Source organism: Lissotriton helveticus, chromosome 4_1 (assembly GCF_964261635.1).
Source record: "Lissotriton helveticus chromosome 4_1, aLisHel1.1, whole genome shotgun sequence".
NCBI lineage: Eukaryota > Metazoa > Chordata > Amphibia > Caudata > Salamandridae > Lissotriton > Lissotriton helveticus.
The window spans coordinates 1,038,411,707-1,038,434,412 of NC_136063.1; the positions used below are offsets into that span (position 1 = coordinate 1,038,411,707).

Consider the following 22,706-nt stretch of genomic DNA (forward strand, 5'->3'; position numbering starts at 1 on the left):
TTACATGTGTGCTATTACAATTTGTGAAATGTCGTTCCCACGGGCGATCTGTCCCAATCTCTATCTCAGTAGTGTGTCTCGTTTGGGGACACACCGAGCAGCATCCACAAGGCTGGTGTCCTGTTACTGCTAGTAAGTCCCATAGGGTACCAATTGTGCGTTTGGGAGTTTCTTTTGGGCGAGTATGGATTAAGCGATCGCGGATGCTACTAGATCGCTTAAAAGCAAACAAAGGAAGCTCGATCTTTTCATTACTCGCGTTCAAGATGCCCCAGTGGCGACGAACGATCTTCTGGATTTGATTTGATTTTGTGCGAAAGGTACTCACAAAGGTGAGCCGATTGAGGGGAGGTTTCTCTTGGGGAGGTTCCAACAGTGCTTCCCGATGATTATTCTCAGCCCGCTTGAGAGATCGTTTAATCTAGCCTTTCGCATAATCACGGGCATTAAATTGTTGGGATAAGCTTTGTGAATGTTTCAAAAAAGTCTCTTTGGTGGAACAGTTCCGCCGCACGCGGAGGAAATGCCCGTAAGGCAAATTGTCCCATAGGGCTTTCGGGTGTTGGCTTCCATACAACAACAGGGAATTTCTTGCCATGGGTTTCCGGAACAGCTCACTCTCTAAACCCGTAGGGGTGGCATAAATATGACTACGATGCATATTTACTTGAAGGGCTGCACCAACTCGTTCTATGAATTAGGATGAATAAATACTGTGTTTCCTTATATTCGATCGGGGCTTAATAATGTAAAAAGGGTGAAATGACACAGGAATAATCCTTACCAGTAACCAGGTACCGTGATTTAAATATTGTTTTTAATATTGTAACAAAAGAAATGAGAACACATCTTGTTCTGAGTTTAGTTAGCAGCATTGGCATAGTGACTTGTGGCTCCGCGTTAAATCTAAATACACTAAGTGTATCGCGGGCTGGGCGGACTACAGAGCAAATCTGCGTAACGTCGTTCTGTAGTTGTCGCACGAGAGTTATTAGACAGGTTTTGAGATCGGCTAAACCGGAAGGACATCGAGAATGCATTTCATTTAAAGAAATTATTCCATTCTGTTCAAATAAGTTAACTAATGGTGCGTTATGACCTGGGTTATAGTGGTAGACATCTAAGCATAATTAACTATGTACAATCAAAGTGGTTCGGAAGGAACGAGACTCCGCCCCCAAACACAGACACCGCTTAAATATGCCGATACAGAAGCGGCAGACGCATCCCCCCTGACTCGGGTCTTGCATAGGGGCAACGACGGACAGGTCAGTCACGTAAAGATCATTTAGACCTAGGTTGAGGGAGGTCATCATTTTCTATGCATATGAAAGGTTTTTCAATGGGGAACTTTAAATCTACCCACAGTTTGGCATGTACTCATTGATAACAGGCAAACTCTTTGGCACCCTGGAGCTTTGTTTCAGGTAGCTAATCAGCTGTTCTCGTTTTGGATTTTTAACAGCAGTACAACTTAGTGGTTTTTGTGATGGCTGATGATTTTAGTGAGCCTAGGCTGCATCAGACTAGATGAGGGCCAATGAAAGAGGGTTTAATAAGGGTGTTGTTTTGTTTAAGAAGAAAGAAGGCGTGTATAGAGCTAGCTCTTCACTCAATCCACCCCATACCTTGCTTTCACAGAGCGGGGCCTCCATCTTCCTGAGATGGGTCCAGGAGAGGTGAGGTCTAGTCCCCGGTCAATCTGGGGGAGTGTATACTTATAATTATGACTACAAAAAAATTTGTTGAACATACATAGTGAATGTATAACTCAGACTATTGGGTTTGTTTTTGATAGATTTGAGACACACCAGTTGGATACGGAAGAGGAATATGGACTAATATGTCCATCCATATCCTTTTCATTGTTTATTAACACAACATATTTTCTTGTATTTGCACTAGCGGTAGCAATTTAGTAGAACAGAGGCTCTGAAGAAAGCCGTCGGACCCCTTTTCCCTAATGGCTGAAACATGTTGGCCCCCTTGTAGCAGTTGAATATTTGTTTGAGACTGCCTTATTGCACTGTTCTTGATTTTAATTAGGGGGAGACACCGCATTCTGAATAAAACGTTCTTTCTTTTTGTCTCTCCACTCTATTTTATTTCACCACTTTTTCATTTTTGCACTGCACGGATTCCCATATGATTTCATCTTCCTCATGGTCAGCACAGTGATTGTGGGCTGGACTCATTGAATATCTTATAGATTGGGTGTGGAAATGGTCTCAATGATCTAGAGACAGACCGCCCCAAGACTCTGGATGACCAAATGAGAATATAGATCATCGCATGACATTTGATGGGAATCCATTACTTACACAGATATTTTCTCTGAGTCTCACTAACAATCACCTGTGTTCTTGATTATTGTTTACTGTTATGTTCTTCATATATAGGCTTTATAGGAATTCTGTATCCTTGACTGATTTGGTAACAGTTGCGCCTGCTTTTTAGTTTAGTACATTTAGCTTTTGGATAAGACCCCCGGTTTTCTAGAAGTGTTATGAGCCCTTCAGCTACTGTCCGGGTAAATGGCTACACCTCTGACCCCTTCAATACCACCAGGGGCACGCAAAAGGGCTGCCTGCTCTCCCCCCTTTTTTTTGCTCTTTATATGGAGCCGTTAGCCCAGCGGGTCAGGGAGAATCAGCAGATTAAGGGGATCCTTTTTTGGGGGAGAGCGACATACCATCAGCCTCTATGCAGACAATCTCGTTGCCACACTGGAGTCCCCCCCACACCTCAGTTCCTGCTTTTTGGGCAGAATTAGAGAAATTCACAGCAGCTTCCGGATTCAAGGTCAATTTGGCTAAGTCCCAAGCGGTGGGCTTCTCATTGAAGCAGACCACTATCACGGCTGTGGCCCAAGTGTGCCCCAACAGTTGGGATCAAAAGGTTATGCATTATGCGGTCCTTATCTACCCCTGAGAAGACATCCTTGAACTACTCTCGTCTGCTGCGTCAGACAAGGCATGAGCTCGAAAAGATGGTGGCCGTTTAATCTCTCATGGCTGGGTAGAGTGGCAGCCCTCCAAGACAAGTGGCCTCGAATAAATAGGGATCTCAGTTTTAGACCCCATGAGGAGGGGGGCTGGGGATTCCCGACCTTGACCGCTATTATAAAGCGACACAGCTGCGGACTCTATTAGAATGGGCTCAACCAGAATCGGAAAAGTGCTGGCTCTTTATGGAGCTCGCACTGGCAAAAACGTCTCTCTGGAAGATGCCCTTCCTTCACACGTCCTCTAGGACCCCTGGACTGTATGGCTCTCCTGTGGCTGTGCTACACTGAAAGCTTGGGGTGCTACATCTACTCGCAATAATCGGACAACCTTCCCTTCACCCCTCACTCCTATTACGGAAAATCCGGACTTCTCTCCAGGCCTTGATTGGGAGGCATTCAGTCATTGGGACAAAGTAGGGCACAAGTCTATAGGGCATTTCTTTTATGTTGAAGGCCCTCGATCTTTCGAGCATTTTAAATTGCATTTCAACATACCCGAAACAGAACACTACCACTATTTGCAAATACGACACTGGGTCAAGCAACCCCAGGTTCGTCCGGGTGCGGAGTGGTCCCTCACTCGGTATGAGCGCTGGCAATCCACAAAGCGACCTATCAGAACTCTACCATATCTTACGTCCCTCAGAACAGGTGGTCAACTCAGAGGGCCAAAGGTGAGAGGTCGAGCTTGGTCGGACCCTGACCCCTAAAGAATGGACACACATCCACTACAGAGTCTGATATTCATCACGTAATATATCTAGCATAGAGACAGCCACTAAGATCATAATGTATTGGTATCTTACACCCTCCCAACTCCACAAGAACAACCCTGACCGTTCCCCTACCTGCTGGAGGGGTTGAGACACTGAAGGCACACTCTTACACCTGTTGTGGCAGTGCCCTACCCTTGCTACTTACTGGACGCAAGCGCTGGACGAGATTGATAGCCATTTCAATATCAAGCTATTATGCTTCCCCAATATGTGGTCCTGGGAATGTCTGATAGGCTTACTTTTCCCCTCAAATCTCGTAAAGGTAAGCAACTGGGTATAGCTCTAGAGGTGGCACTACAAAATATATTATCACACTGGGGTACAGACAGAACACCAACTATACAGGGATGGCTGCATCGGCTGTGGTTGGTTCTTGGCATGGAACGCATCTTTCTCGCTTCAAGGAGACGGGTCTTCCTTTGCAGATGTGTGGCGGCCCTTTGTCACCCTCCTATGCACTGAATTCCGTGAGCTGTCCTGCCCTAGATAGTTACGGCTACTACGCCTTCCTGAGCGGAGTCAAAGTGTGAACTGAACATCACTATATCGGGAAATGGAGTGCAAGGCCTGCTTTTCGCTTTTCTGTCCAGACATCTTGAATGGGTGAGGAGACGGGAGGAGGGGGGGCGGGGGGGGGGGGGGGATAGGGGGGGGAAAGGGAGGTGGGCAGGAAGGTGCTCTTTGATGTTATTTGATGCTCTGTGAAGCAATACGATGGTTGCCAGCCCATGACCAGGGCCTCATTTTTCACTGCATCTTGTTTGTTGATACATCAATACAAATATTTCAACCTAAAAAACAAAATGTGGCGGCTTTTGGAGACGGCTCCCTTTGTAAAAAAAAAATATGGGCTTTGCGATCTAGTGGGTGGGTCCCTGCACAGGGATAACCTTGTGAGAATACCCGAGCAGAGAGCCACTAGGCAACAATATCTTTAAAAATGGTTGACTACGCCCTTTCCAATGGGACCTTTGCCATTGTAACTTAAGCTCTGGGGTGGGGTTGCGCTGACAAGCAGCCTCAGAATTAAGGCAAGCCGATAGGTTATTATTACTTTCACTTACGATGGTGCGGATAGTCCTTCTAAAAAAACACAATGTCTTAGGCTATAGTGGAAATTCTTAGCTAGCAGTCAAAGGTGGGAGCCTATTTCTATGCCCTGGGTGCAAGAATGAGACCTTTTCATCTTCTAATCTGTAAATGTACATTTGAGGATGTAGAGATCTCCACCTTTGTACTTAAAGGGTTTTAAAAAAACAAAAACACAATGTTTGGCTCACTATCTGGAATAAGTGCCATAAGACAATGAGAGTACTGAAGAAAAACGAATATCACACAAAATATTACTAATGAAAAGACATGTTACAAGATAAACTGTAGAGTGCAGAGAACCACTTAAAAGTGAGAGAAAAACAAGAGTAAAATACCTGCAAGGGACATCACACAAAATCCTATCATAGAAAAGAACTTCTTTTCTCCCATCATTCTCAACCAGCAATCGTGGGATACTTGAGGCATCATGATTTACGACCATGATGCAGGGACTGTTCAGCCGCTTGGCCTGATGAACCAATAGGTAGCAGCGCTTGTTGTCAACGTCGTTTGCAATGACAAATCCCTCTAAGAACAAAATGTACCTCAATCAGATTAATCAGTGTAGACATTTCAGTTTTGTTGCATTTGTATGGTATAACAAATACAGTCAAAGGTGTGCAGGCTTTAAACGTTGTGAAGGGAAAAAGTTAAACAGAACGAGGATCTAACCATTGTATGAAAACAGAACATTTGTGCAGCTCAAGTACGTTACAGAAGGGCTCTACAGCTAGAAAGCAACGTATTTGCAACCAAGGTAGAATTTCTTTAATTTATGTTTGGGTCTTTTTAAAAAAAATATTTAAACAAAAGATTGGCCACAACCATGCACCAATATGAGCACAGGGGTTAGTTAGTATTTTACAATGAGTTCATGCCACTCTAACATCCGGATCAGTTTTCTCTGAATCAATTAAAATAAAATTCAAAGGCATATTTGTGTCATATTGAATGGAAGAGTTTAAAAATACTGAAAACATGGCAACCCCATTAAGTACTGTTAGCCTTCTCAGTAGTAAAATAAGACACATGTAATAAAATCTCAGTCAATCATGAATCAAACTAAGAGCAAACAAATGGAAAAGATTTGAAACTTTGTAAGTACCACCTAATCAACCACCTACCTGGAAAAGGAATATTCATGTCAGCATGCAACATTTCAATTAACTGCGCAGTCTTCGACCCAGGTGCTGCGCACATGTCCAGGATCTAGAAGTCAAGTGTAATTTGTTGAACAACAAGCATAGCCACCATTTAGTTTACTGTAAATCGCTACAAAATTATTGCCCCAGGCTTAAGGTCGATACGTGAGCCAGGAGTAAAAGTATATGTAACTTACAAAGCTTTTACAAATCAAAAAAAACGTTTTCAAGGCATCAACTGGTCATTAAAATGTAACCTAAAACTAAACTTGACTGGGTGCTTCACTGTTTCATTACAACGTACAAGATACCATCCGTCTTCCCACGGATGGTATCACAGCGCCTGGAAGGGGGTGTGGCGCACATAAGGTACAGTAGCTGTAAGAATGGAGAGACTTGATCTGGACTCTCAGACTGTATCTCGGAGGGGCGGTCAGTTGATTTGGTGTTTTGGTGTGTCGGCAACTTAATGTGACAGAAGTCACACAGCAGCTGGCTTCTGATCTCTACGGGTAACTAACAGCGGGCAAATTTTTATTTTTTTTTATTTTTTTTTAAATCAGACACCCCAAATGTAACCGGTGCCCTCCATGTTTCTTCGCCTTTGAGCACCTTTTCCTACTGCAAAGCGTTAAACTTGGTGGTGCAGTTCGGAGATTCCTTCTACATAAGCGCATGCTGCCAGTCCTGCACTTCCGTTGCATTAAATTAGATGATCAGTTTTTTACGCCTTCAGCAACTGCCAGCATTAAGAGAACAATGCTTTGCACCCATTCCCCCCTCCCTATACGGTTAGTAAAACCAATCATTTGCTCATGGGTGATACCTATTGGCTTTGCCAATGTGGGTTTACTTTTGTTAGTATAATGATGCCTTATTCATATAAGGAGGGACTACAGTAAAGAATCAGGTGCCAGCAACCACATTAACGCACATAATTTCCTCTAATTGTTGTGACCAAGGCACATGTTGTCCTTGCATAGCTTCTATAGTCTCTTCAAGTGATCAAGGTGGTCTATCACTGCAGTCGACATATAAACATCTGAGGAAATAAGCCTATTCAACTTAAATATGTGCAGTATTAGACAAGACCCAATGTTGAGAATCTTGCTTTTGACATCATGCTTTATTTTGCCGCTCAAATGCGTAAAACAAACACATAGGCCATGACAATATTTTCATATCATCCATTTGTGGTCATCCCCAGCAAATGCCCGACTACTTTTATTACAAAACCTTCTGCCACCTGTTTTTGCTCTTTCCAGGACAAGTAAAATAAGATGGGAAGTTGCCATGCTGTTGCAATTAGCCTACATCTATGCCACTGGGCATGGCCTGGAGTTAAGATGACTGGGGTTCTCTTGGAAGGAGAGAAGGGCCTGTGTTTACTTTGTTGTACAGCCATCACATATGAGGGAATGATTTATTGCAGAATGTGAGCAAACTGTTCTCACTTGAAGTGTCCTAGCACTATGATTTTGAGGACTTCAAATGCAATTTGACAATTGAGTAGAAAATGGAGCAACAGAGGATTGAGATACATTTCCTAGCATTGACAGTAAAGTTAACTTTAGCAAAAAGGTTAACATTACCCTGGTTGTTGTAAATATATCAGGTAAAACTGATCTAAAATCTGTGTTCCTTCACTATAGATGGGCTCTTCACCAAGATACAATTAAATGATTTCCAATTTCCATCCCTTTAATTATTCCATCTGTGACTTTTAAGACACCGTTGTGGCAATTCGATGGGCTGAATTTGAAGCATTCAATACTCTAAAACAAACCATGCACACACATACTGGGATGGCTTGATGATAAAGAACAAGACCTTGCAGTAAGGAAGTCCTAGAAACAGAAGGAAGGTAATGTACTACTAAATATACCGATACAGAAAACATCACGTCCGTCCACGGTAAGGGAATGGAAGTGGGTATTCCGCACACAAAGACAGTATTGCATATTTTAGTAACATGTCACTGGGGAGTGATAAAGTCTTTACAGAACATCTAGAATGAGTGAAATAGTAGAAGGGCTTGGAAAGGTTACAAAATCTATGTTAGACATTTATACAATCAACAATACACCAAGTTTGATCAATAAGGTCACTCCAAGAGAACAAGCAGGGAGCATTTAATACTTTATCATATCACAAGTAGATTGGATTATGAGGCAGAATTTTCTTGAGCGAATGTCAAAGTCATACTCAATGGTAACTATAACGGCAAATATATGGTAATTAAGTCTGGGCGGTGAATTCCACTCCGCTTGCGGAGTTTGCGAAGTTTTCCGCACTCCGCATTACACGGAGTTCCAAAAAACTCCGCTATGTCTGCCCTTAAGAATAGATGCTTACCTTCCATTTCTAAAGTTTGTGGTTTGGTGTAAAGACCTAATCTGGCCAATATGAACGTCTACTTAAGGATAAGATGACTGTACTGTTATTTCTCATTAACTGTCCTTTTGGACTAGAACAGCAGTCGATACTGGACAATTTTTGTGCACTGTTCCATCGCATCTTCACTATAGTTCATTTCATATGATGTGTGTGGGCCCTGAAGCCTAAAGCAGAAACGTGCCACACGTGTTAGGTTCAGAGGGATTTTCTAGATGCCTGCATGGTCAACAATTTTCTTCCATAAATATATGGATGCACAAATATTTAAAATCATAACCTGCAATGCAGACCAGTCTCATTTTAACACACAATGTATACACCGGCAACATCAGTTAGATCACTTCCTACTCCCAACACACTTTTCTTTTTTACATTCACGAAGACAAAGAGGTCCCAAGGACATCCCTTCCATTTTGCAAATATTTCAGAATAGCGATTCCCTATACATTTTGGAAACCATTTTAGGAGCGGGAAACAAGTTAATAGTTTAGTGCACTGCAAAAAGCATTTTTGCCATCGCAAACTCCGAATAGGAGCATTTGCAACCAAATAAATGCTTTGTACATCTGTTCCACAGTAGTTACAGATCAGCCTGCCTCCTTTTATTTCTAGAAAATTCAAGATAAGTTTGAGGGTAGTAACTATGTAGTTAATGAGGTACACTTTGACTACAAAAGGATTCACTTTCTACCAGCTTAAAGATCTTTAAAAGAATTACCTTATGCTGAGGCTCTACATTAAGGAGAAGTGGAGGAATCATGCTGACTGCTTCTTGGCGACTAATGTTACCCTTAAAAAAATAAAAAGAAAGAAAAGAAAAATAGTCCACATTTCAATATTAAAATATGCAAGCTAAAAACTATAAATAACGAAAAAACATCCATCAGAGTTGTAACACTTAATGTGACTGATATAACATTACACCACATTAAGGATTCTACAACTGAAGTATCGTTATCGGTCAAATATACACCCTTTGTTGGCAGAAAACAGTACACCCTTTTTTGGTCGTAAGTAGTCTACAGCCACACTCCACCTATAAAAATTATGAAATCTGTTAATGCCTGACTGACAATTAGCATTTCAAGACTATGAAAAGTCAACTGATAACAGTTGGCAAAGGGTCTTTCTGCAGATATTCAAAATTACCCGCATCCCACGTTAAGCAGGTGATAGGGGAGTAGATTCAGATGGTACTCTGCATGGCTTTGAAAGTCAAAGCTAAGCACAAAGTCAATTTGGTGGTCACATTAAAACACTTTCCTTCACTTTGGTCAAATGTCTACCAAAGAGATACATTTTACCTTAATTTTGAGCAAACACTTACAAAAAACAAATCCAGGAAAACGTGGTTGAGACAAACTGAAGCATCATGCTAAAATTGGGAAGAGTCACATCAAAATATGATGCGTCAAGACACATGGTTAAGCATTTTTCTTGACTGCTATGGGAAAGATATATGGTCTAAACATTACATCAGAAAGCTTTTACGTTTTTATTTGACACTTTAAAAGCTTTGTCAGCAGCCAAATTAAGCAGCATCAGTCAGGTCACCCAGTGAAGATTTTTCTGACTTTTCCGAAGTTCTAAGAAGGACTCCGATTTGAACGGAGTCATACTTGCACCCTTTCTGTACCAACAGTTCACATAGTTTACATTAGCTTGGGAGATTATATGAGAACATTGAGTTCTTCCAAAAGCTAGTTCGAACTATTTGCATGTTTATACAAAAGCTACATGTCCTGGTTTCTTCTTAATGCACTTATAAGTCAAAGGCATTGCTAAATTTTGGTTGGATTCCTCAAAGAAAAGAACATTGATTGTTTCACACAATCAAAGACTATTGTAAAGGAGGAGATAAAACATGCTCTCTTTCTAGCTTCGACTGACCTAGACAAATTTACTTTATTCTTATTGGGCATCCAGTATGTTAGCATCTTCAAGTCCAAAACCATTGCAAAATTTCACAAGGATCAATGAAGACTTTGGAACAGAATGACTTCCTCTAAAATTCAAACAAAAAGCAACGTGACCTTGTGTCTTTATGTAGTATTGGATCTGAAGCATGCATCGTCTGCCTTTTTTTTCCAAAATGCTCATTTTTTGGTTTACTCACAAACCCAAACCCTACATCTATTATTTCCTCGAAGTGCTCTAAAATCTCATCTTGCTTCCACTATTATATTACCCCAAAAACGTTTCACAATATGGTCACATAGGAACTACATAGTACTCTCGCTACCTATTATGGCCTACTATAAGAAACAATAAAGCGACCAATTTGTTTTAGCATATGGAACCTCTCAAACAGACCAACCAAATACCCTATCTGCTGGCCCCATGTTTGGACTCCAGTGGAACTTGGAGTATTTTTACCCCTGGGCTTCAGACAAAGCTGCCATCTACAAGATACGTAATGGTCTGGCCTGACCTTGACCTCCCGGTCAAGTACATGGGATGGAGGTAAAAACACTTCTGACTGATGAGACCCCACCACTGCAATGTCCTCATATGTCTAGCCCCAGTGGCAGAGGGAACCAGAGAGAAACTGGTGACTGAGAAGAAAGCTCCAGGAATCTGCAACTCTGGGTTCCTGTAGATGAAGGAAAGATGTTGAAGGGTGGCAAGTCTTGTGGACATAGACTTTGGTCCTGAGGCTTCGAGAAGGCAGAAGTCAACAGAATTCAAGACACGTACCAAAAGATGTTCAGATCTTTCTGTGAAATAATCCTATCCTGTAACCATAACAATTTAAGGCTGCCATTCGTGACAGACCTACACCATCTGCTACATGCAGGAGTCGAAGTATGTACACCCAGAAAGACTAAACCTTGAAGGCCCTGGACTGGCCACAGCAGTCATCTGCAGAACCTCATTACCAGCTTAACAGGGAAGCAAGCTAATTTCACTTGCATCGTTGGGGGTAATGTACACTTGGTCATGGCCAATCCCTCAGCCAACCATTGGAACCATCAAAGTGACTTGTATGGTTTGAGAAATAACAATTTAAAGGTACAATTGGACCCACATTCTTAACTAATGCTACAGAGTTGCAACTGTGGGCTTAGGGAGAATTCCCCCAAACCAAAAATCATGACTGGTCATTTGATATATGTGAGAAAGTGCCATCTTTCTTGCATTGGGATGCCCCCACTTTTTTCTGACTGCTGATGTGCTTTGACTGAGTGTGCCCTGGGCACCTGCCAACCAGGTACCCAGGGCCTGTGTTCCTTCCCTAAAACTGTGTTGAAACTAAAACCCAATTGGCATCTCTGGCCATCTTCAGCCACTAGTAAATGGTACCCTAGGTACCCAGGGCATGGTGACCAGAGAAGACCCCTAAGGGCTGCAGCCCTTATTGTGCCACCCTTAGGGGGCCTGTACCCTGGCACCCACACACTGCCTTTGCAGGCTGAGTGCCTAAGTACAGAACTAAACAAAGAGTAGACATGGCACACATCCCTGTGTGCTATGACCACAAACCCACTGCCCTGGCATACATCAGTCACCCCTCTAGCTGGGTGCCCTATGCCAGTGGTTTGGGCACAGGTGCATGAGCCCTGTGCCCCTACAGTACCCAGGGCCATTCCTGGGTGCTGTAAGTTCAGTGATGCCATTAAGAGTATATGGTGCCTGGGAGGTCGACATTAAGAACTCCACAACACCATAATGGCTACACTGAAGACTGACAAGTTTGGTATCAAACTTATCAGCACAATACATCCACACTGATACCAGTGTGGGATTTAATGAAAAATGCACCACAGAGGGCATCTTAGAGATGCCCCCTGAAACCTAACCGCAATTCACGTCTGGACTGAGAGGCTGCCTAGGCTGCCATACAGCAGACATGTTGCTGGACCCCTGGGTTGAGAGCCCCCCACTCTCCTTGGCCTGCAACAATGCACATCCTGGGCAAGGTGCTAGGTCTCCTCCCCCCAGGATGGGCAGGGGGAAGCTTCAAAGGCCTGCCACCTCTGTGAGCTTCTCCAGACCATTTACTGTACCCAGCAACTGGCCCCCACCAGTCCTGACCCCCACTCTGGCAGGAAGACTGGCGGGAAAAACTACGTCAGGAAGAGAGGGGTGCCAGCTGTGCCAACCCCACCCCTCAGGTGGGGGAGACGAGGTGAAGCCCGATCCCGGGCTCCGCCCATCTTGAAAATGGGGAGCCCTGCCCAATCACAGCTAGGCTCCTGCCCCCTCCCACAGGAGAGGAGCAGGCTAGAGGGTGTACCCACCCCAGGACAGGGACCTATTGGTCCCTGCCCTTGCCCTACCTGTTACACCCCTAAATTCAGTATTTCAAGAAGACGACGACGACCCGCCGTGCAGCTGCTAACAGGACGACAACAACTGACTTGGCCCCAGCCCTACTGGCCTGTCGATCCTGGAAGCTGCTACTGCCTAATCCTGGCTACTCCTGCGGACAGCAACCTTGGGACACCCAGAGGACCTGCCTGCCTTGACCTTCTCAAAGCCTGGGACTCCCATCAGCAGAGGCTCTGCTGCAACAACCCCCCTGGTGCCAGCCAGGAAGCTCCGGACCAACCCACTCTGCACCCGCCGAGCTCGGCCCGTGCCAGAGTATTCCAGGACCACGAGGACGTCCCCGCAGCGACTGGGATCCGAAGTCCAGTGCCCAAAGACCCTCCTCGACGTCCCCGAGCCTGCAGCCTTTGTTCCATTTTCAAGTTCCTCATTGAATAACATTGAGCGCCCAACGGCTCAAAAGCACCCTGCACCCAGCCACCCGAGTGCCCCTGACAGTGCAACCTGTACCCTATCCTACTTCCCCATTTGCCCTGAGCAAGTGACCAGGAGCCCAGCTCCCACAGCCGCGTGGCCTGCTAGCCAGCAGCAACCAACCGGAGGCCCCCTGCCGCCCATTGGATAACATTGGGCCCAACTACCTCTGCACCCAGCCGCCCCTGCGCCTCTGAGGGTGAACCAACTGTACCTACCTGACCCTGGGGGACCCCTGAGTCTATGCCCAGAACCTTAACTTCACCAGTCGAGTACTCACCTGGAAACCGGTAACTCACTTACCTGCCATTGGATAACATTGACTGGTTTGACTCGAAAAATCTTCTAAGTGTGAAGTTTTGAAACCTTAAAATATTCATATAATCATATAAAATCAACCGAATTCCCAAGTACTCACCTGGTATCAGGAGAGAAGCTAGTACTGTACCTTGTAGCCCAGTACTGAACCGCAAAAGTAATCCTAACCGAGTTTACTAGTAACCTGTATTTTCTCCCTAGGAATCCATTGTCTGCTTTTCTATGAAATTTCTTTCAAGTGTCTACTTTTGAAAACGTGCAATATTCTTTAAAAATCATACGAAATACTGAAACGTAATTACCTACCTGTTTTAAGTTGAGACCCCAGTTCTGGACCTAGGAGCCCAGTACTGGATTACAAAAGTAACGAGATCATACTTTAACTGCAACCTGAATTTTCTCCCCTTGGATAACATTACCAGATTTCCCTTGAAAAGTTTCTAAGTGTGAACTTTTGAAACCGCTTTTTATTCCTTAAAAATCACTGCAATAACGAAAACGTTTTTACTAAGCTGTTTCCAGCTTAGACCCCAAGACTGAACCTGGGACCCAGTCATGGGAATACAAAAGTAATCTATTAACTAATTACCTGCATTTATGTAGAAAAACCCATTGAGCTCAATGCTAAATTGTGTTTAGAATTGTGTTGCCTACTGCAACCCCTGTACCTATTGCGATTACACAGTTTATTGCCTTTCTGCAAAGTACTCATCTGAGATCACTCATATTGAGAAAAGTATATTTTTACACCTGTGGGTCCTAAAAATAAAACCACTAAATCTGTCGATATAAAAACAATTGGCCTGGAGTTCAGTCCTTGAGTGTGTGAAAACCTTTGCTGACTGAGTGTGTACAACAAATGCTTTACACTGTCCTCTGGTACTGCCTTACTGCTCGACCAAGCTACCACTTTGGAGAGTGAGGTCAGCCCTGACTTTAACCTCGGTTATACCTCTGGGTTTTGTGGACTCTATACACACTGTACCTTACTTTGGTCCAGTATATATAGAGCCACTTTCTCACAATATACAGAAGTATTTTTGTAATCTCAGCGGAATTGCCTTAAGTGATTACTCAAGTCCAACACCAACAGCCCCCGCCATGTTCAAATCATTAAATGAAGATACCAAAAAGGAAATTAACTGGCCTGCCGTTAAACTGTGACAAGTGACCACAGGCACCAACAGTTGGAGCCCAGTGACCCCATTAGACAATAAGACTATTGAAACCAATCCACTGGCAACAAAGTCCATCATTGTAAGTCAGAATGACAGCTAACTTTGCATGATTAACCATTGGGGCGTCTAATCCATAGGCAATGTTCAGCCACATAGGATCAAATGCATCGAGTTGCAACTAGGACCACTGAGAAACGAGGATAAAAAGTAGTTCTATTGCAGCAGACTTGATTTAGAGGAGCATTCTGCTTGTAACTCTGCTCCACTGACCAGGGATGGTCTACATTGTAATAATTAAAAAGCTTGACATCCAGGCAATACAATCCAAACATCACAGCATTCAGTGTTGGACAATGTGTAAGATCAGTGCCAATCCAAGCCTAGTGTATGACAACAATTACAATTAGACTTCAAATTTGAGTTGCCAAGCCTAACGTTTCTTAAAGCAAACAAGAGATGTCAATACTGTAAGCCATTACTATTATATAAATACTTACAGACTCCGTCTCACTAACAAGAAACTGGTGAAACCTTTCCAGCTGTGGACACTTGCGCAGGTTTTTTCTACTCAGGTTTGTGTGCCATGCAAGCTCTTCCGGATACCTGAAAAACAGTATAGACGCTGTTAAAGATACTCTTACCAACAAATGTAGAGTATGCAAAACACCAAACTAATGGCATTTATTCAAATAGTTTAGTACCAGGTAAAAAGCATACATTTTATGAAAACAGATGACACACAGGTAAGAAAAGTCAGTCAACAAAATTAAGCAGGTACTCACAACAGAGTTCTGTTTTTTTCCCATCTTACTCGTGACCACAACTTACAATTTATTTTTGCACGAACATTTCCTTGCTTGTTTTACAAAATTGTGGTGGGAAGGTTATGTGTGTACTGTACAGAGGTAACATTAATGCCTTCAAAGGAGAAGCCACAAAAGTTAGCAGGAAATTGCAAAACCGGGACGACCCCAGCAAAGTAGTAAGGAAGGCGTGGAAAAGAGCTAAAACTTTCTAAACTTGGAAACGCTTTTGTATTCAATTTGGAAAAGTGCCAGCATAAAGAATTTGCTGGTATATTTGAGATGACATACAAACAGGGTTGTGGCTGAGCCAAGACTGTGGATCTCCCGCCTTTGACAGGACACAATGCCTGCGGGACGTGCAAGCGTATCCACTAATGAGCAATGCTAAGTCAGTAGACTTAGGTATGAAGTCGACTTGGATACTTACGAATCACACAACATGCAACTCAGAAAATGTGATCTACTTCATTTGTTGCCCATGTCATTTAATGAATATTGGGATCACCACCAGGAAAATAAAGATTAGGATCACGGAACACATGAGTAATGTGAGGTATCAAAAATCAATGAAGAAACGGATCACACACTACCTGGAAAAACAAGCATGTGCAATGCAATAGGTCTCGCATTAATTAAGTTTGAGCTATTGGCATTAATAAATATTGCAACACCAATTGCAACAAAAGTCTATAAATTGTAGGCCAAAAAAATGTGTATTTATTTTCATAGCAATGGTGGCATGCTGCGCTTTAGATGAATATGTTTAAAAGTAAAGTGCGCCATACTGCGATTGCTACAATAGTTAATTGTGAATGCGTTAACAATTGATGTGTGCACAGATGGCTGGTGGTGTGTGTGCCTGTAGAAATTGTGCACTGGTGGCTGGTGGTGTGTGTGCCTGGTGAAAGCGTGCACCCTACGGCTGGTGGTGTGTGTGCCTGGTGAAAGCGTGCACCCTACGGCTGGTGGTGTGTGTACCTGGTGCAAGCGTGCACCGACGGCTGGTGGTGTGTGTGCCTGGTGAAAGCGTGCACCCTACGGCTGGTGGTGTGTGTACCTGGTGAAAGCGTGCACCCTACGGCTGGTGGTGTGTGTACCTGGTGCAAGCGTGCACCGACGGCTGGTGGTGTGTGTGCCTGGTGAAAGCGTGCACCCTACGGCTGGTGGTGTGTGTACCTGGTGCAAGCGTGCACTGGCGGCTGGTGTTGTGTGCCTGGTGCAAGCGTGCACCGGCGGCTGGTGTTGTGTGCCTGGTGCAAGCGTGCACCGGCGGCTGGTGTTGTGTGCCTGGTGCAAGCGTGCACCGGCGGCTGGTGTTGTGTGCCTGGTGCAAGCGTGCACCGGCGGCTGGTGTTGTGTGCCTGGTGCAAGTGTGCACCGGCGGCTGGTGTTGTGTGCCTGGTGCAAGTGTGCACCGGCGGCTGGTGTTGTGTGCCTGGTGCAAGCGTGCACCGGCGGCTGGTGTTGTGTGCCTGGTGCAAGCGTGCACCGGCGGCTGGTGTTGTGTGCCTGGTGCAAGTATGCACCGGCGGCTGGTGTTGTGTGCCTGGTGCAAGCGTGCACCGGCGGCTGGTGTTGTGTGCCTGGTGCAAGCGTGCACCGGCGGCTGGTGTTGTGTGCCTGGTGCAAGCGTGCACCGGCGGCTGGTGTGTGCCTGGTGCAAGCGTGCACCGGCGGCTGGTGTTGTGTGCCTGGTGAAAGCGTGCACCGGCGGCTGGTGTTGTGTGCCTGGTGAAAGCGTGCACCGACGGATGGTAGTGTGTGTGTGCCTGGTGAAAGCGTGTGTGTGGTTGCGTGTGTGTGTGGTTGCGCGTGTGTGTGTGGTTGCGTGTGTGTGTGTGTGGTTGCGCGCGTGTGTGTGTGGTTGCGCGCTTGTGTGTGTGGTTGCGCGCGTGTGTGGTTGCGCGCGTGTGTGGTTGTGCGTGTGCGTGCATGTGTGTGTGTGTGTGTCTGCCTTTTGTTTTTGCATTGCCTCATAATCGGTTTACACTTTTGGTGTGCCTGGAAGCGTGGTTGAACAAAGGGGGGGAAGCTGCAGACCTCTGCCTGGTACTCATCCCTGCTGGGAGGGGTTTTGGTGCCGATGACGGCACAGGCCAGCCTGAACACACGGACTGTCCAGCAGCCTTTGTTGTGGCACGGGGTCTGTGCGACCCACGTGCCTGCTGGTGAATGGGCTCACACTAGTCACAGCGGACAACTCTTTACAGCAATGCTGCCCCGGGAAGCAGTGGGATTGGTTACAGGGCTAATGTTTTTGCTGGACAAGTGTGACCTTTGTGCACGTTCCTGGGGTGAGTTGGAGATGACACGTGCGTATGGAGCTATATTGCTAGGCTTGAGCTCGATTAAACAAGCATTTGCAATGCAATAGGTTTCACATTACTGAAAATGAGTTTTTGGCAAACTTTCAGTATTGCGAGACCTATTGCATTGCACATACTGTGTTTTTATCTGTCTTCGGTTCTAAATGCACCATTAGTCATAAAGGCTATGTAGGGTCTTTTCCAACGGGATTTTCCTATAGCTGTTGTTGCCTACACAATAGCATCTGACTTCCTAGCATTTGCACAGTTATAAAATATAGCTATGTTGCAGGCAGCACAGCTACAATCACCAACCGCTTTTTCTCCAGCATAATATAATTTTTAGTTGTTTTTTTCTGATGTGTGTGCAGTTACAGTCTTACACGACTGTTTTCAAAAGCTTTGTAGTTTCGGACCTTAACATTCTTTAATGTTTAACCACTATTTTACTAAGCTACAAGCTGCAGCTTTTTGTAAAAAAAAAAAATGTTCCTTTTCCCATGCTGAGGAACTAAATTTCGCACACATGCTTTAATTTAAATGGAACAGGAACACAAAGCTTTACAAAATACAAATGACACAAAGGGTTGTAGCCGAAAGGTGAAGATGACCACTCCCTAAAAGACAGCCAATTATTTATTTTAAGGAAGTACATTTTCTTGCAAATTGTTCACACCACTTGAAAGCAGTTTTATGGGTGCTCTAGGAAGGACACAGCCCTGTTAAATAGCATGCAGGAGACAGCCCTAGAAAGATAATGATGAGGAGTGAAACACTGTCTGTTTGTTGACCTGCTTAGCCATTTGGTTGAAACAAGCATTTGCAATGCAATAGGTCTCGCATTTGCGAGAGTTTGAGCTATTGCCATTGTAAATGACAATGCCTTTTATTGATGTCTTTTGAAATCGTGCAAGCAGTGCATAGAAACACACATTGTACTTCTAGTCCTTGCTTATGATAAGCAAGGCTGGCAGTAAAAGAGGTGCAGTTCCTGCCAGCCTTGCTTCTCATAAGCAACTACTATAAGTACAAAGTGCTTGTTTACGCACCGCTTGCTGGTTTTCAAAACACCTAAATAAAAGGCGTTGTCATTTACAATGCCAATAGCTCAAGCTCTTGCAAATGCGAGACCTATTGCATTGCAAATGCTTGTTTCCTTTACCTTCTTCATGAAAGATCTATGTATTATTGCATTACTCTCTTGAAATAGATCTTTTTCCACATCATTGTTCTGGTTATTTATCAATCCCTTTTATTTATTGCACCCACTTATATCGTTATTTTCACTTATTGTGTGCTATGGTGACCCCACACCACATTGGGGTCACTACAATAATCCAGATTGACTTGCAGACTTTGTATTTGTGGTTTGTGTTCAGATTGGATGCATGCACTGCTGGTACAGAGGACTGTGCTAATTGTTACTGTAAATTCAGCTTCATAGATCAGTGCTGGCTTTCAAGCATTGACATGTATTCCCCATTAGGAATGTGCACTTGACCAGATGGTAGAACGCACTTCCCGCCGTTATACAATGGATGATGGGCCTTTTCGGCATTTCTTGTGAAACATTCCTCCTACTAAAATGTTCCTGTAAAAAATGTTTCTGTTACTTTTGAATAGAAGAGCGCCTAGACGCCCATGAGCATTTGTGCGCTATATAAATCTTTCTATCAATTCAAATCATATATTATAATTTGTCTCTCTATTACACAATGCTTCCGTATGGGTGTCACAGTCTGCCTAACACAATGGTTCTCATATTCCTTTTTTGCAATCCTGGCTTGGATACATTAATATTCCAAGATGGGGGATGGTCTTCACAAGCGTGAGGGGTCATAATACTATCACACAAGCTCTTCCTCTTTGCAGGACTATTTTCCCACCCACTTGCAAACATGAGTTTTGGGATGCTTCTCGTGTGAGCGCAACAGTCTGCCTAGCACAATGATTTTTGTCATTGTTTCTATTATGCTGGTCTGGATATTACCACGTTTCAAGATGGCGGGCGCTCTTCATCTACGTTAAGGGTCACATGCCTATGCTAACCTTTTGTCACCTTTGGACCATTTCACAGGTGCACTGCATTTACGCAGCGCTTACATACATGCTGATTACTGGAATTGGGTGAAGCGAATGGGTTCCTGCAGCTCCAGCACCAATTGGCGTAAGTACCTAAGATCAGTATACTTCACCGCTTAGTTTTTGTGTTTTCTGCTGCTAGCTTGGGACACGAGGCACATTTGATGTTACCTTTCTTGCTTAATGAATTCATCTATTTTTGGAATTTTTTGCAGAAAGAGAGTGGGCAGCAAGTGCGTGTCTGAGTTGTAAATACATGTAAAATTGGGAGTGTGCAAGGTGATAGGTCTGCTACAACCCTTAGAAGGACCTTATACAAAATCCTGACCAGACATCCCCCAGTCTTGTGATACCAATACAGTCCCAGTTGCGCAAATCAAGAAGGGACGCAGTCTCCTTCAACCGGGTGCCATGCCAAAGTGGAGTTTGTTGCGTAAGCATGGACGCCATTGTATATGTGAAATGGCCGATCTCCATGCCAGAAATACCACCCAGGTCGCCGTTCCATGGAGCATAGCTTGGATCTGTTAAGTCCAGTTGTGTAAGTTCCACCCTATATGCCAGGTCCGACCACCCACGTTAAACCAGTCACTGATGACAAGCAAATGGGCAGATGGTAATAAAGATACAGGTTGGACATGCCCAGCCCCCAGTCTTCAGGTCCCCATTGACAATGCGTGCATCCATATATTTAATCTAGCATTGCAGTCTCTCATTCACTTTTCCTATTTGTATTTCATTTCGCTCTACGTTGGAGGAGCCCATTAGAGCTTATTGGCCCTGCCTTTCCCTTGTCGTTATCACCCCACTTGGGAACTATTGTTGCAGCGTATATCTATATTAGACCTGAAAGAAAAAGGATAGATATTGCTTGGTAGGTATATCTCTCCCCTTCCCTCCTCACCCTGCCACCACCCCTCCGCCTCCTCCTGTCTTTTTTGCTTCCGTTTAGGCATTAGTTTATGTCCTTTTCGGTGTTATCGCTCACTCATTTAATGTTTTATCATGTTATTTCGACTATTCAAAATCAACTTGCTATTTACATCTTTGACACTATCATTTTCTGACCAATGAATGCAGTTTGTCGAGTCTTTCTTGAGCCACTGACATTCCTTCTTATGCATTGGCATGAACTTGAGTGATTGTTTTTTGCACAGTGACTCACAAACTGGGAATATTGATTAAGCATATTACAGTGGGTGTTTTAAAAAAAAACCTGTATCTCGACACTTCTACTTAGCTGAATACCTTCTGTGATATTATATTTGGTACGTAATTGCATGCCGAATTCTGTCTGGGCCCATTTCCATGATAATCACGAGGTTTAACACCTCCCTAAACTTAATTGTGCAGGAAACATACATATAGCTATTCTCTGGTCTTCTAGGACTCTGAACTATGTGGGATGATCTAGCCCCATCTTTCACTTGACCTTCATGCCTCTTTTACATTTTATTCTTTATATTTACTTTTACCCATTTTCCGCTCTCTATTTTTTACTTACTTCTTACTCTTCCTGTTTTTTCTCCACCACCATCTTGAGGTTATTTATAAGATTTAGGTTTTTCCTTCCTTTTTCGACAGCCTCCTTTTTGGACATGATCAATTTGTAACTCAACGCCTTTGATCCACTTTCTCAACATAGTATAGTATTATAGTAATTAACAAACTATGTAGGCACCGCTATTACCCATGGACCTTGTCTGAGGGACTCCATGGTCATCACTTGAAATATGAATTTTGTGCTTATCCGGATGCCATAGGCAGCAAAAGATTGTGGCTATACATAAGACTTTGGGCTTTAGTTGATGTTGTCTTTCCTTTTTCTTGCTCCTTGTTTTGGTTATGTTTGAGTATGTCTATTTTTTCCTATGTAGGGGTCCAATAATTTGCCATTGTACCCTTTCGCTGCAACTACTCTGCCTTGCTGTTGATGCACTATGCTCGGTATTTAGCATGTTCTTGTATCTTCTGCATATTTTGCATTGTAATATCTACATGTCTTATAATGTCTTATGTTAGCCAATTTGAGCATTGTGTCATCTGTTATGTTCGAGTGTTTGTTTGGTTTTCTATGTTTAGTTTTTATATGTTGTATACATTTATTGTATTGCAGCTCTGAAGAAGTTCATTGTCATGGACGTAACACATTGGCTGTCTTCACTGCATATATGTAATGCTTTTTAACGAAAATAAAATAAAGACAAGAACTTCATCCTTGTTTGGGTTATTGCAGTGGTGTACCTCTAGGCCCTACATTGCCACTTCTTGTTGATGTGGTAATTCACCACGAGCCTAAACTTTATGGATTGTGACTAACGGGAAGATTTATTGCTGCAAGTTGTCCCAAACAAGGCAGCTAAATGTGGCAAGTATGAACAGTGTGTGACCCCCCCCCCTCCCCCAGTCCCCAATCATGCAATAAAATGCTAGAGGGGACAAAATAAGGTTTAGAAATATAGGGATCCACATCCTGATGATGGGTAGCGACCTCAAGGGGCGATGAATTGGCTGAAACATGTTGATGAACACTGGTGGCAGGGGCAGTAGATACTAATAGTCTTGCTGCACCTTGGACGTTTATTTTTAATCATACCACAAGGGGCCCAGAATAAAACTAGGTGGGCACTCTCTCAGGTATTTTTAAACTATTTTTCTGCTCAGAGGATCCCAGTTGCTGAATCAAATGCTGATCTAAGGTCAACAAAGGCAACATATAGGTCACCCTTGCCGATCAAGACAGTCTCCCAGTATAATATAGCAAATCTGAAGACCTGGTCTATTGTTGGCGTATTGGATCGGATACCTGCTAGCAGCGGGCTTATAATATTCCCCGCTTTCTACCCATTGTTGGAT

The 22,706-nt window shown here is 43.8% G+C and overlaps 1 protein-coding gene across 1 annotated transcript in view; it reads right to left on the reverse strand.

The window, feature by feature from the left end:
• The window catches only part of NSUN2 (NOP2/Sun RNA methyltransferase 2), a 506,360-nt gene that overhangs the window by 411,121 nt on the left and 72,533 nt on the right, over positions 1–22,706 (reverse strand). Inside the window, exons 4-7 of the mRNA XM_078687631.1 lie at positions 15,154–15,259; positions 9,133–9,204; positions 6,000–6,084; positions 5,211–5,403 (exon numbers count right to left, since the gene is read on the reverse strand). Coding sequence (XP_078543757.1) covers positions 5,211–5,403; positions 6,000–6,084; positions 9,133–9,204; positions 15,154–15,259 — 456 coding nt within the window. The remainder of the gene's footprint in view (positions 1–5,210; positions 5,404–5,999; positions 6,085–9,132; positions 9,205–15,153; positions 15,260–22,706) is intronic.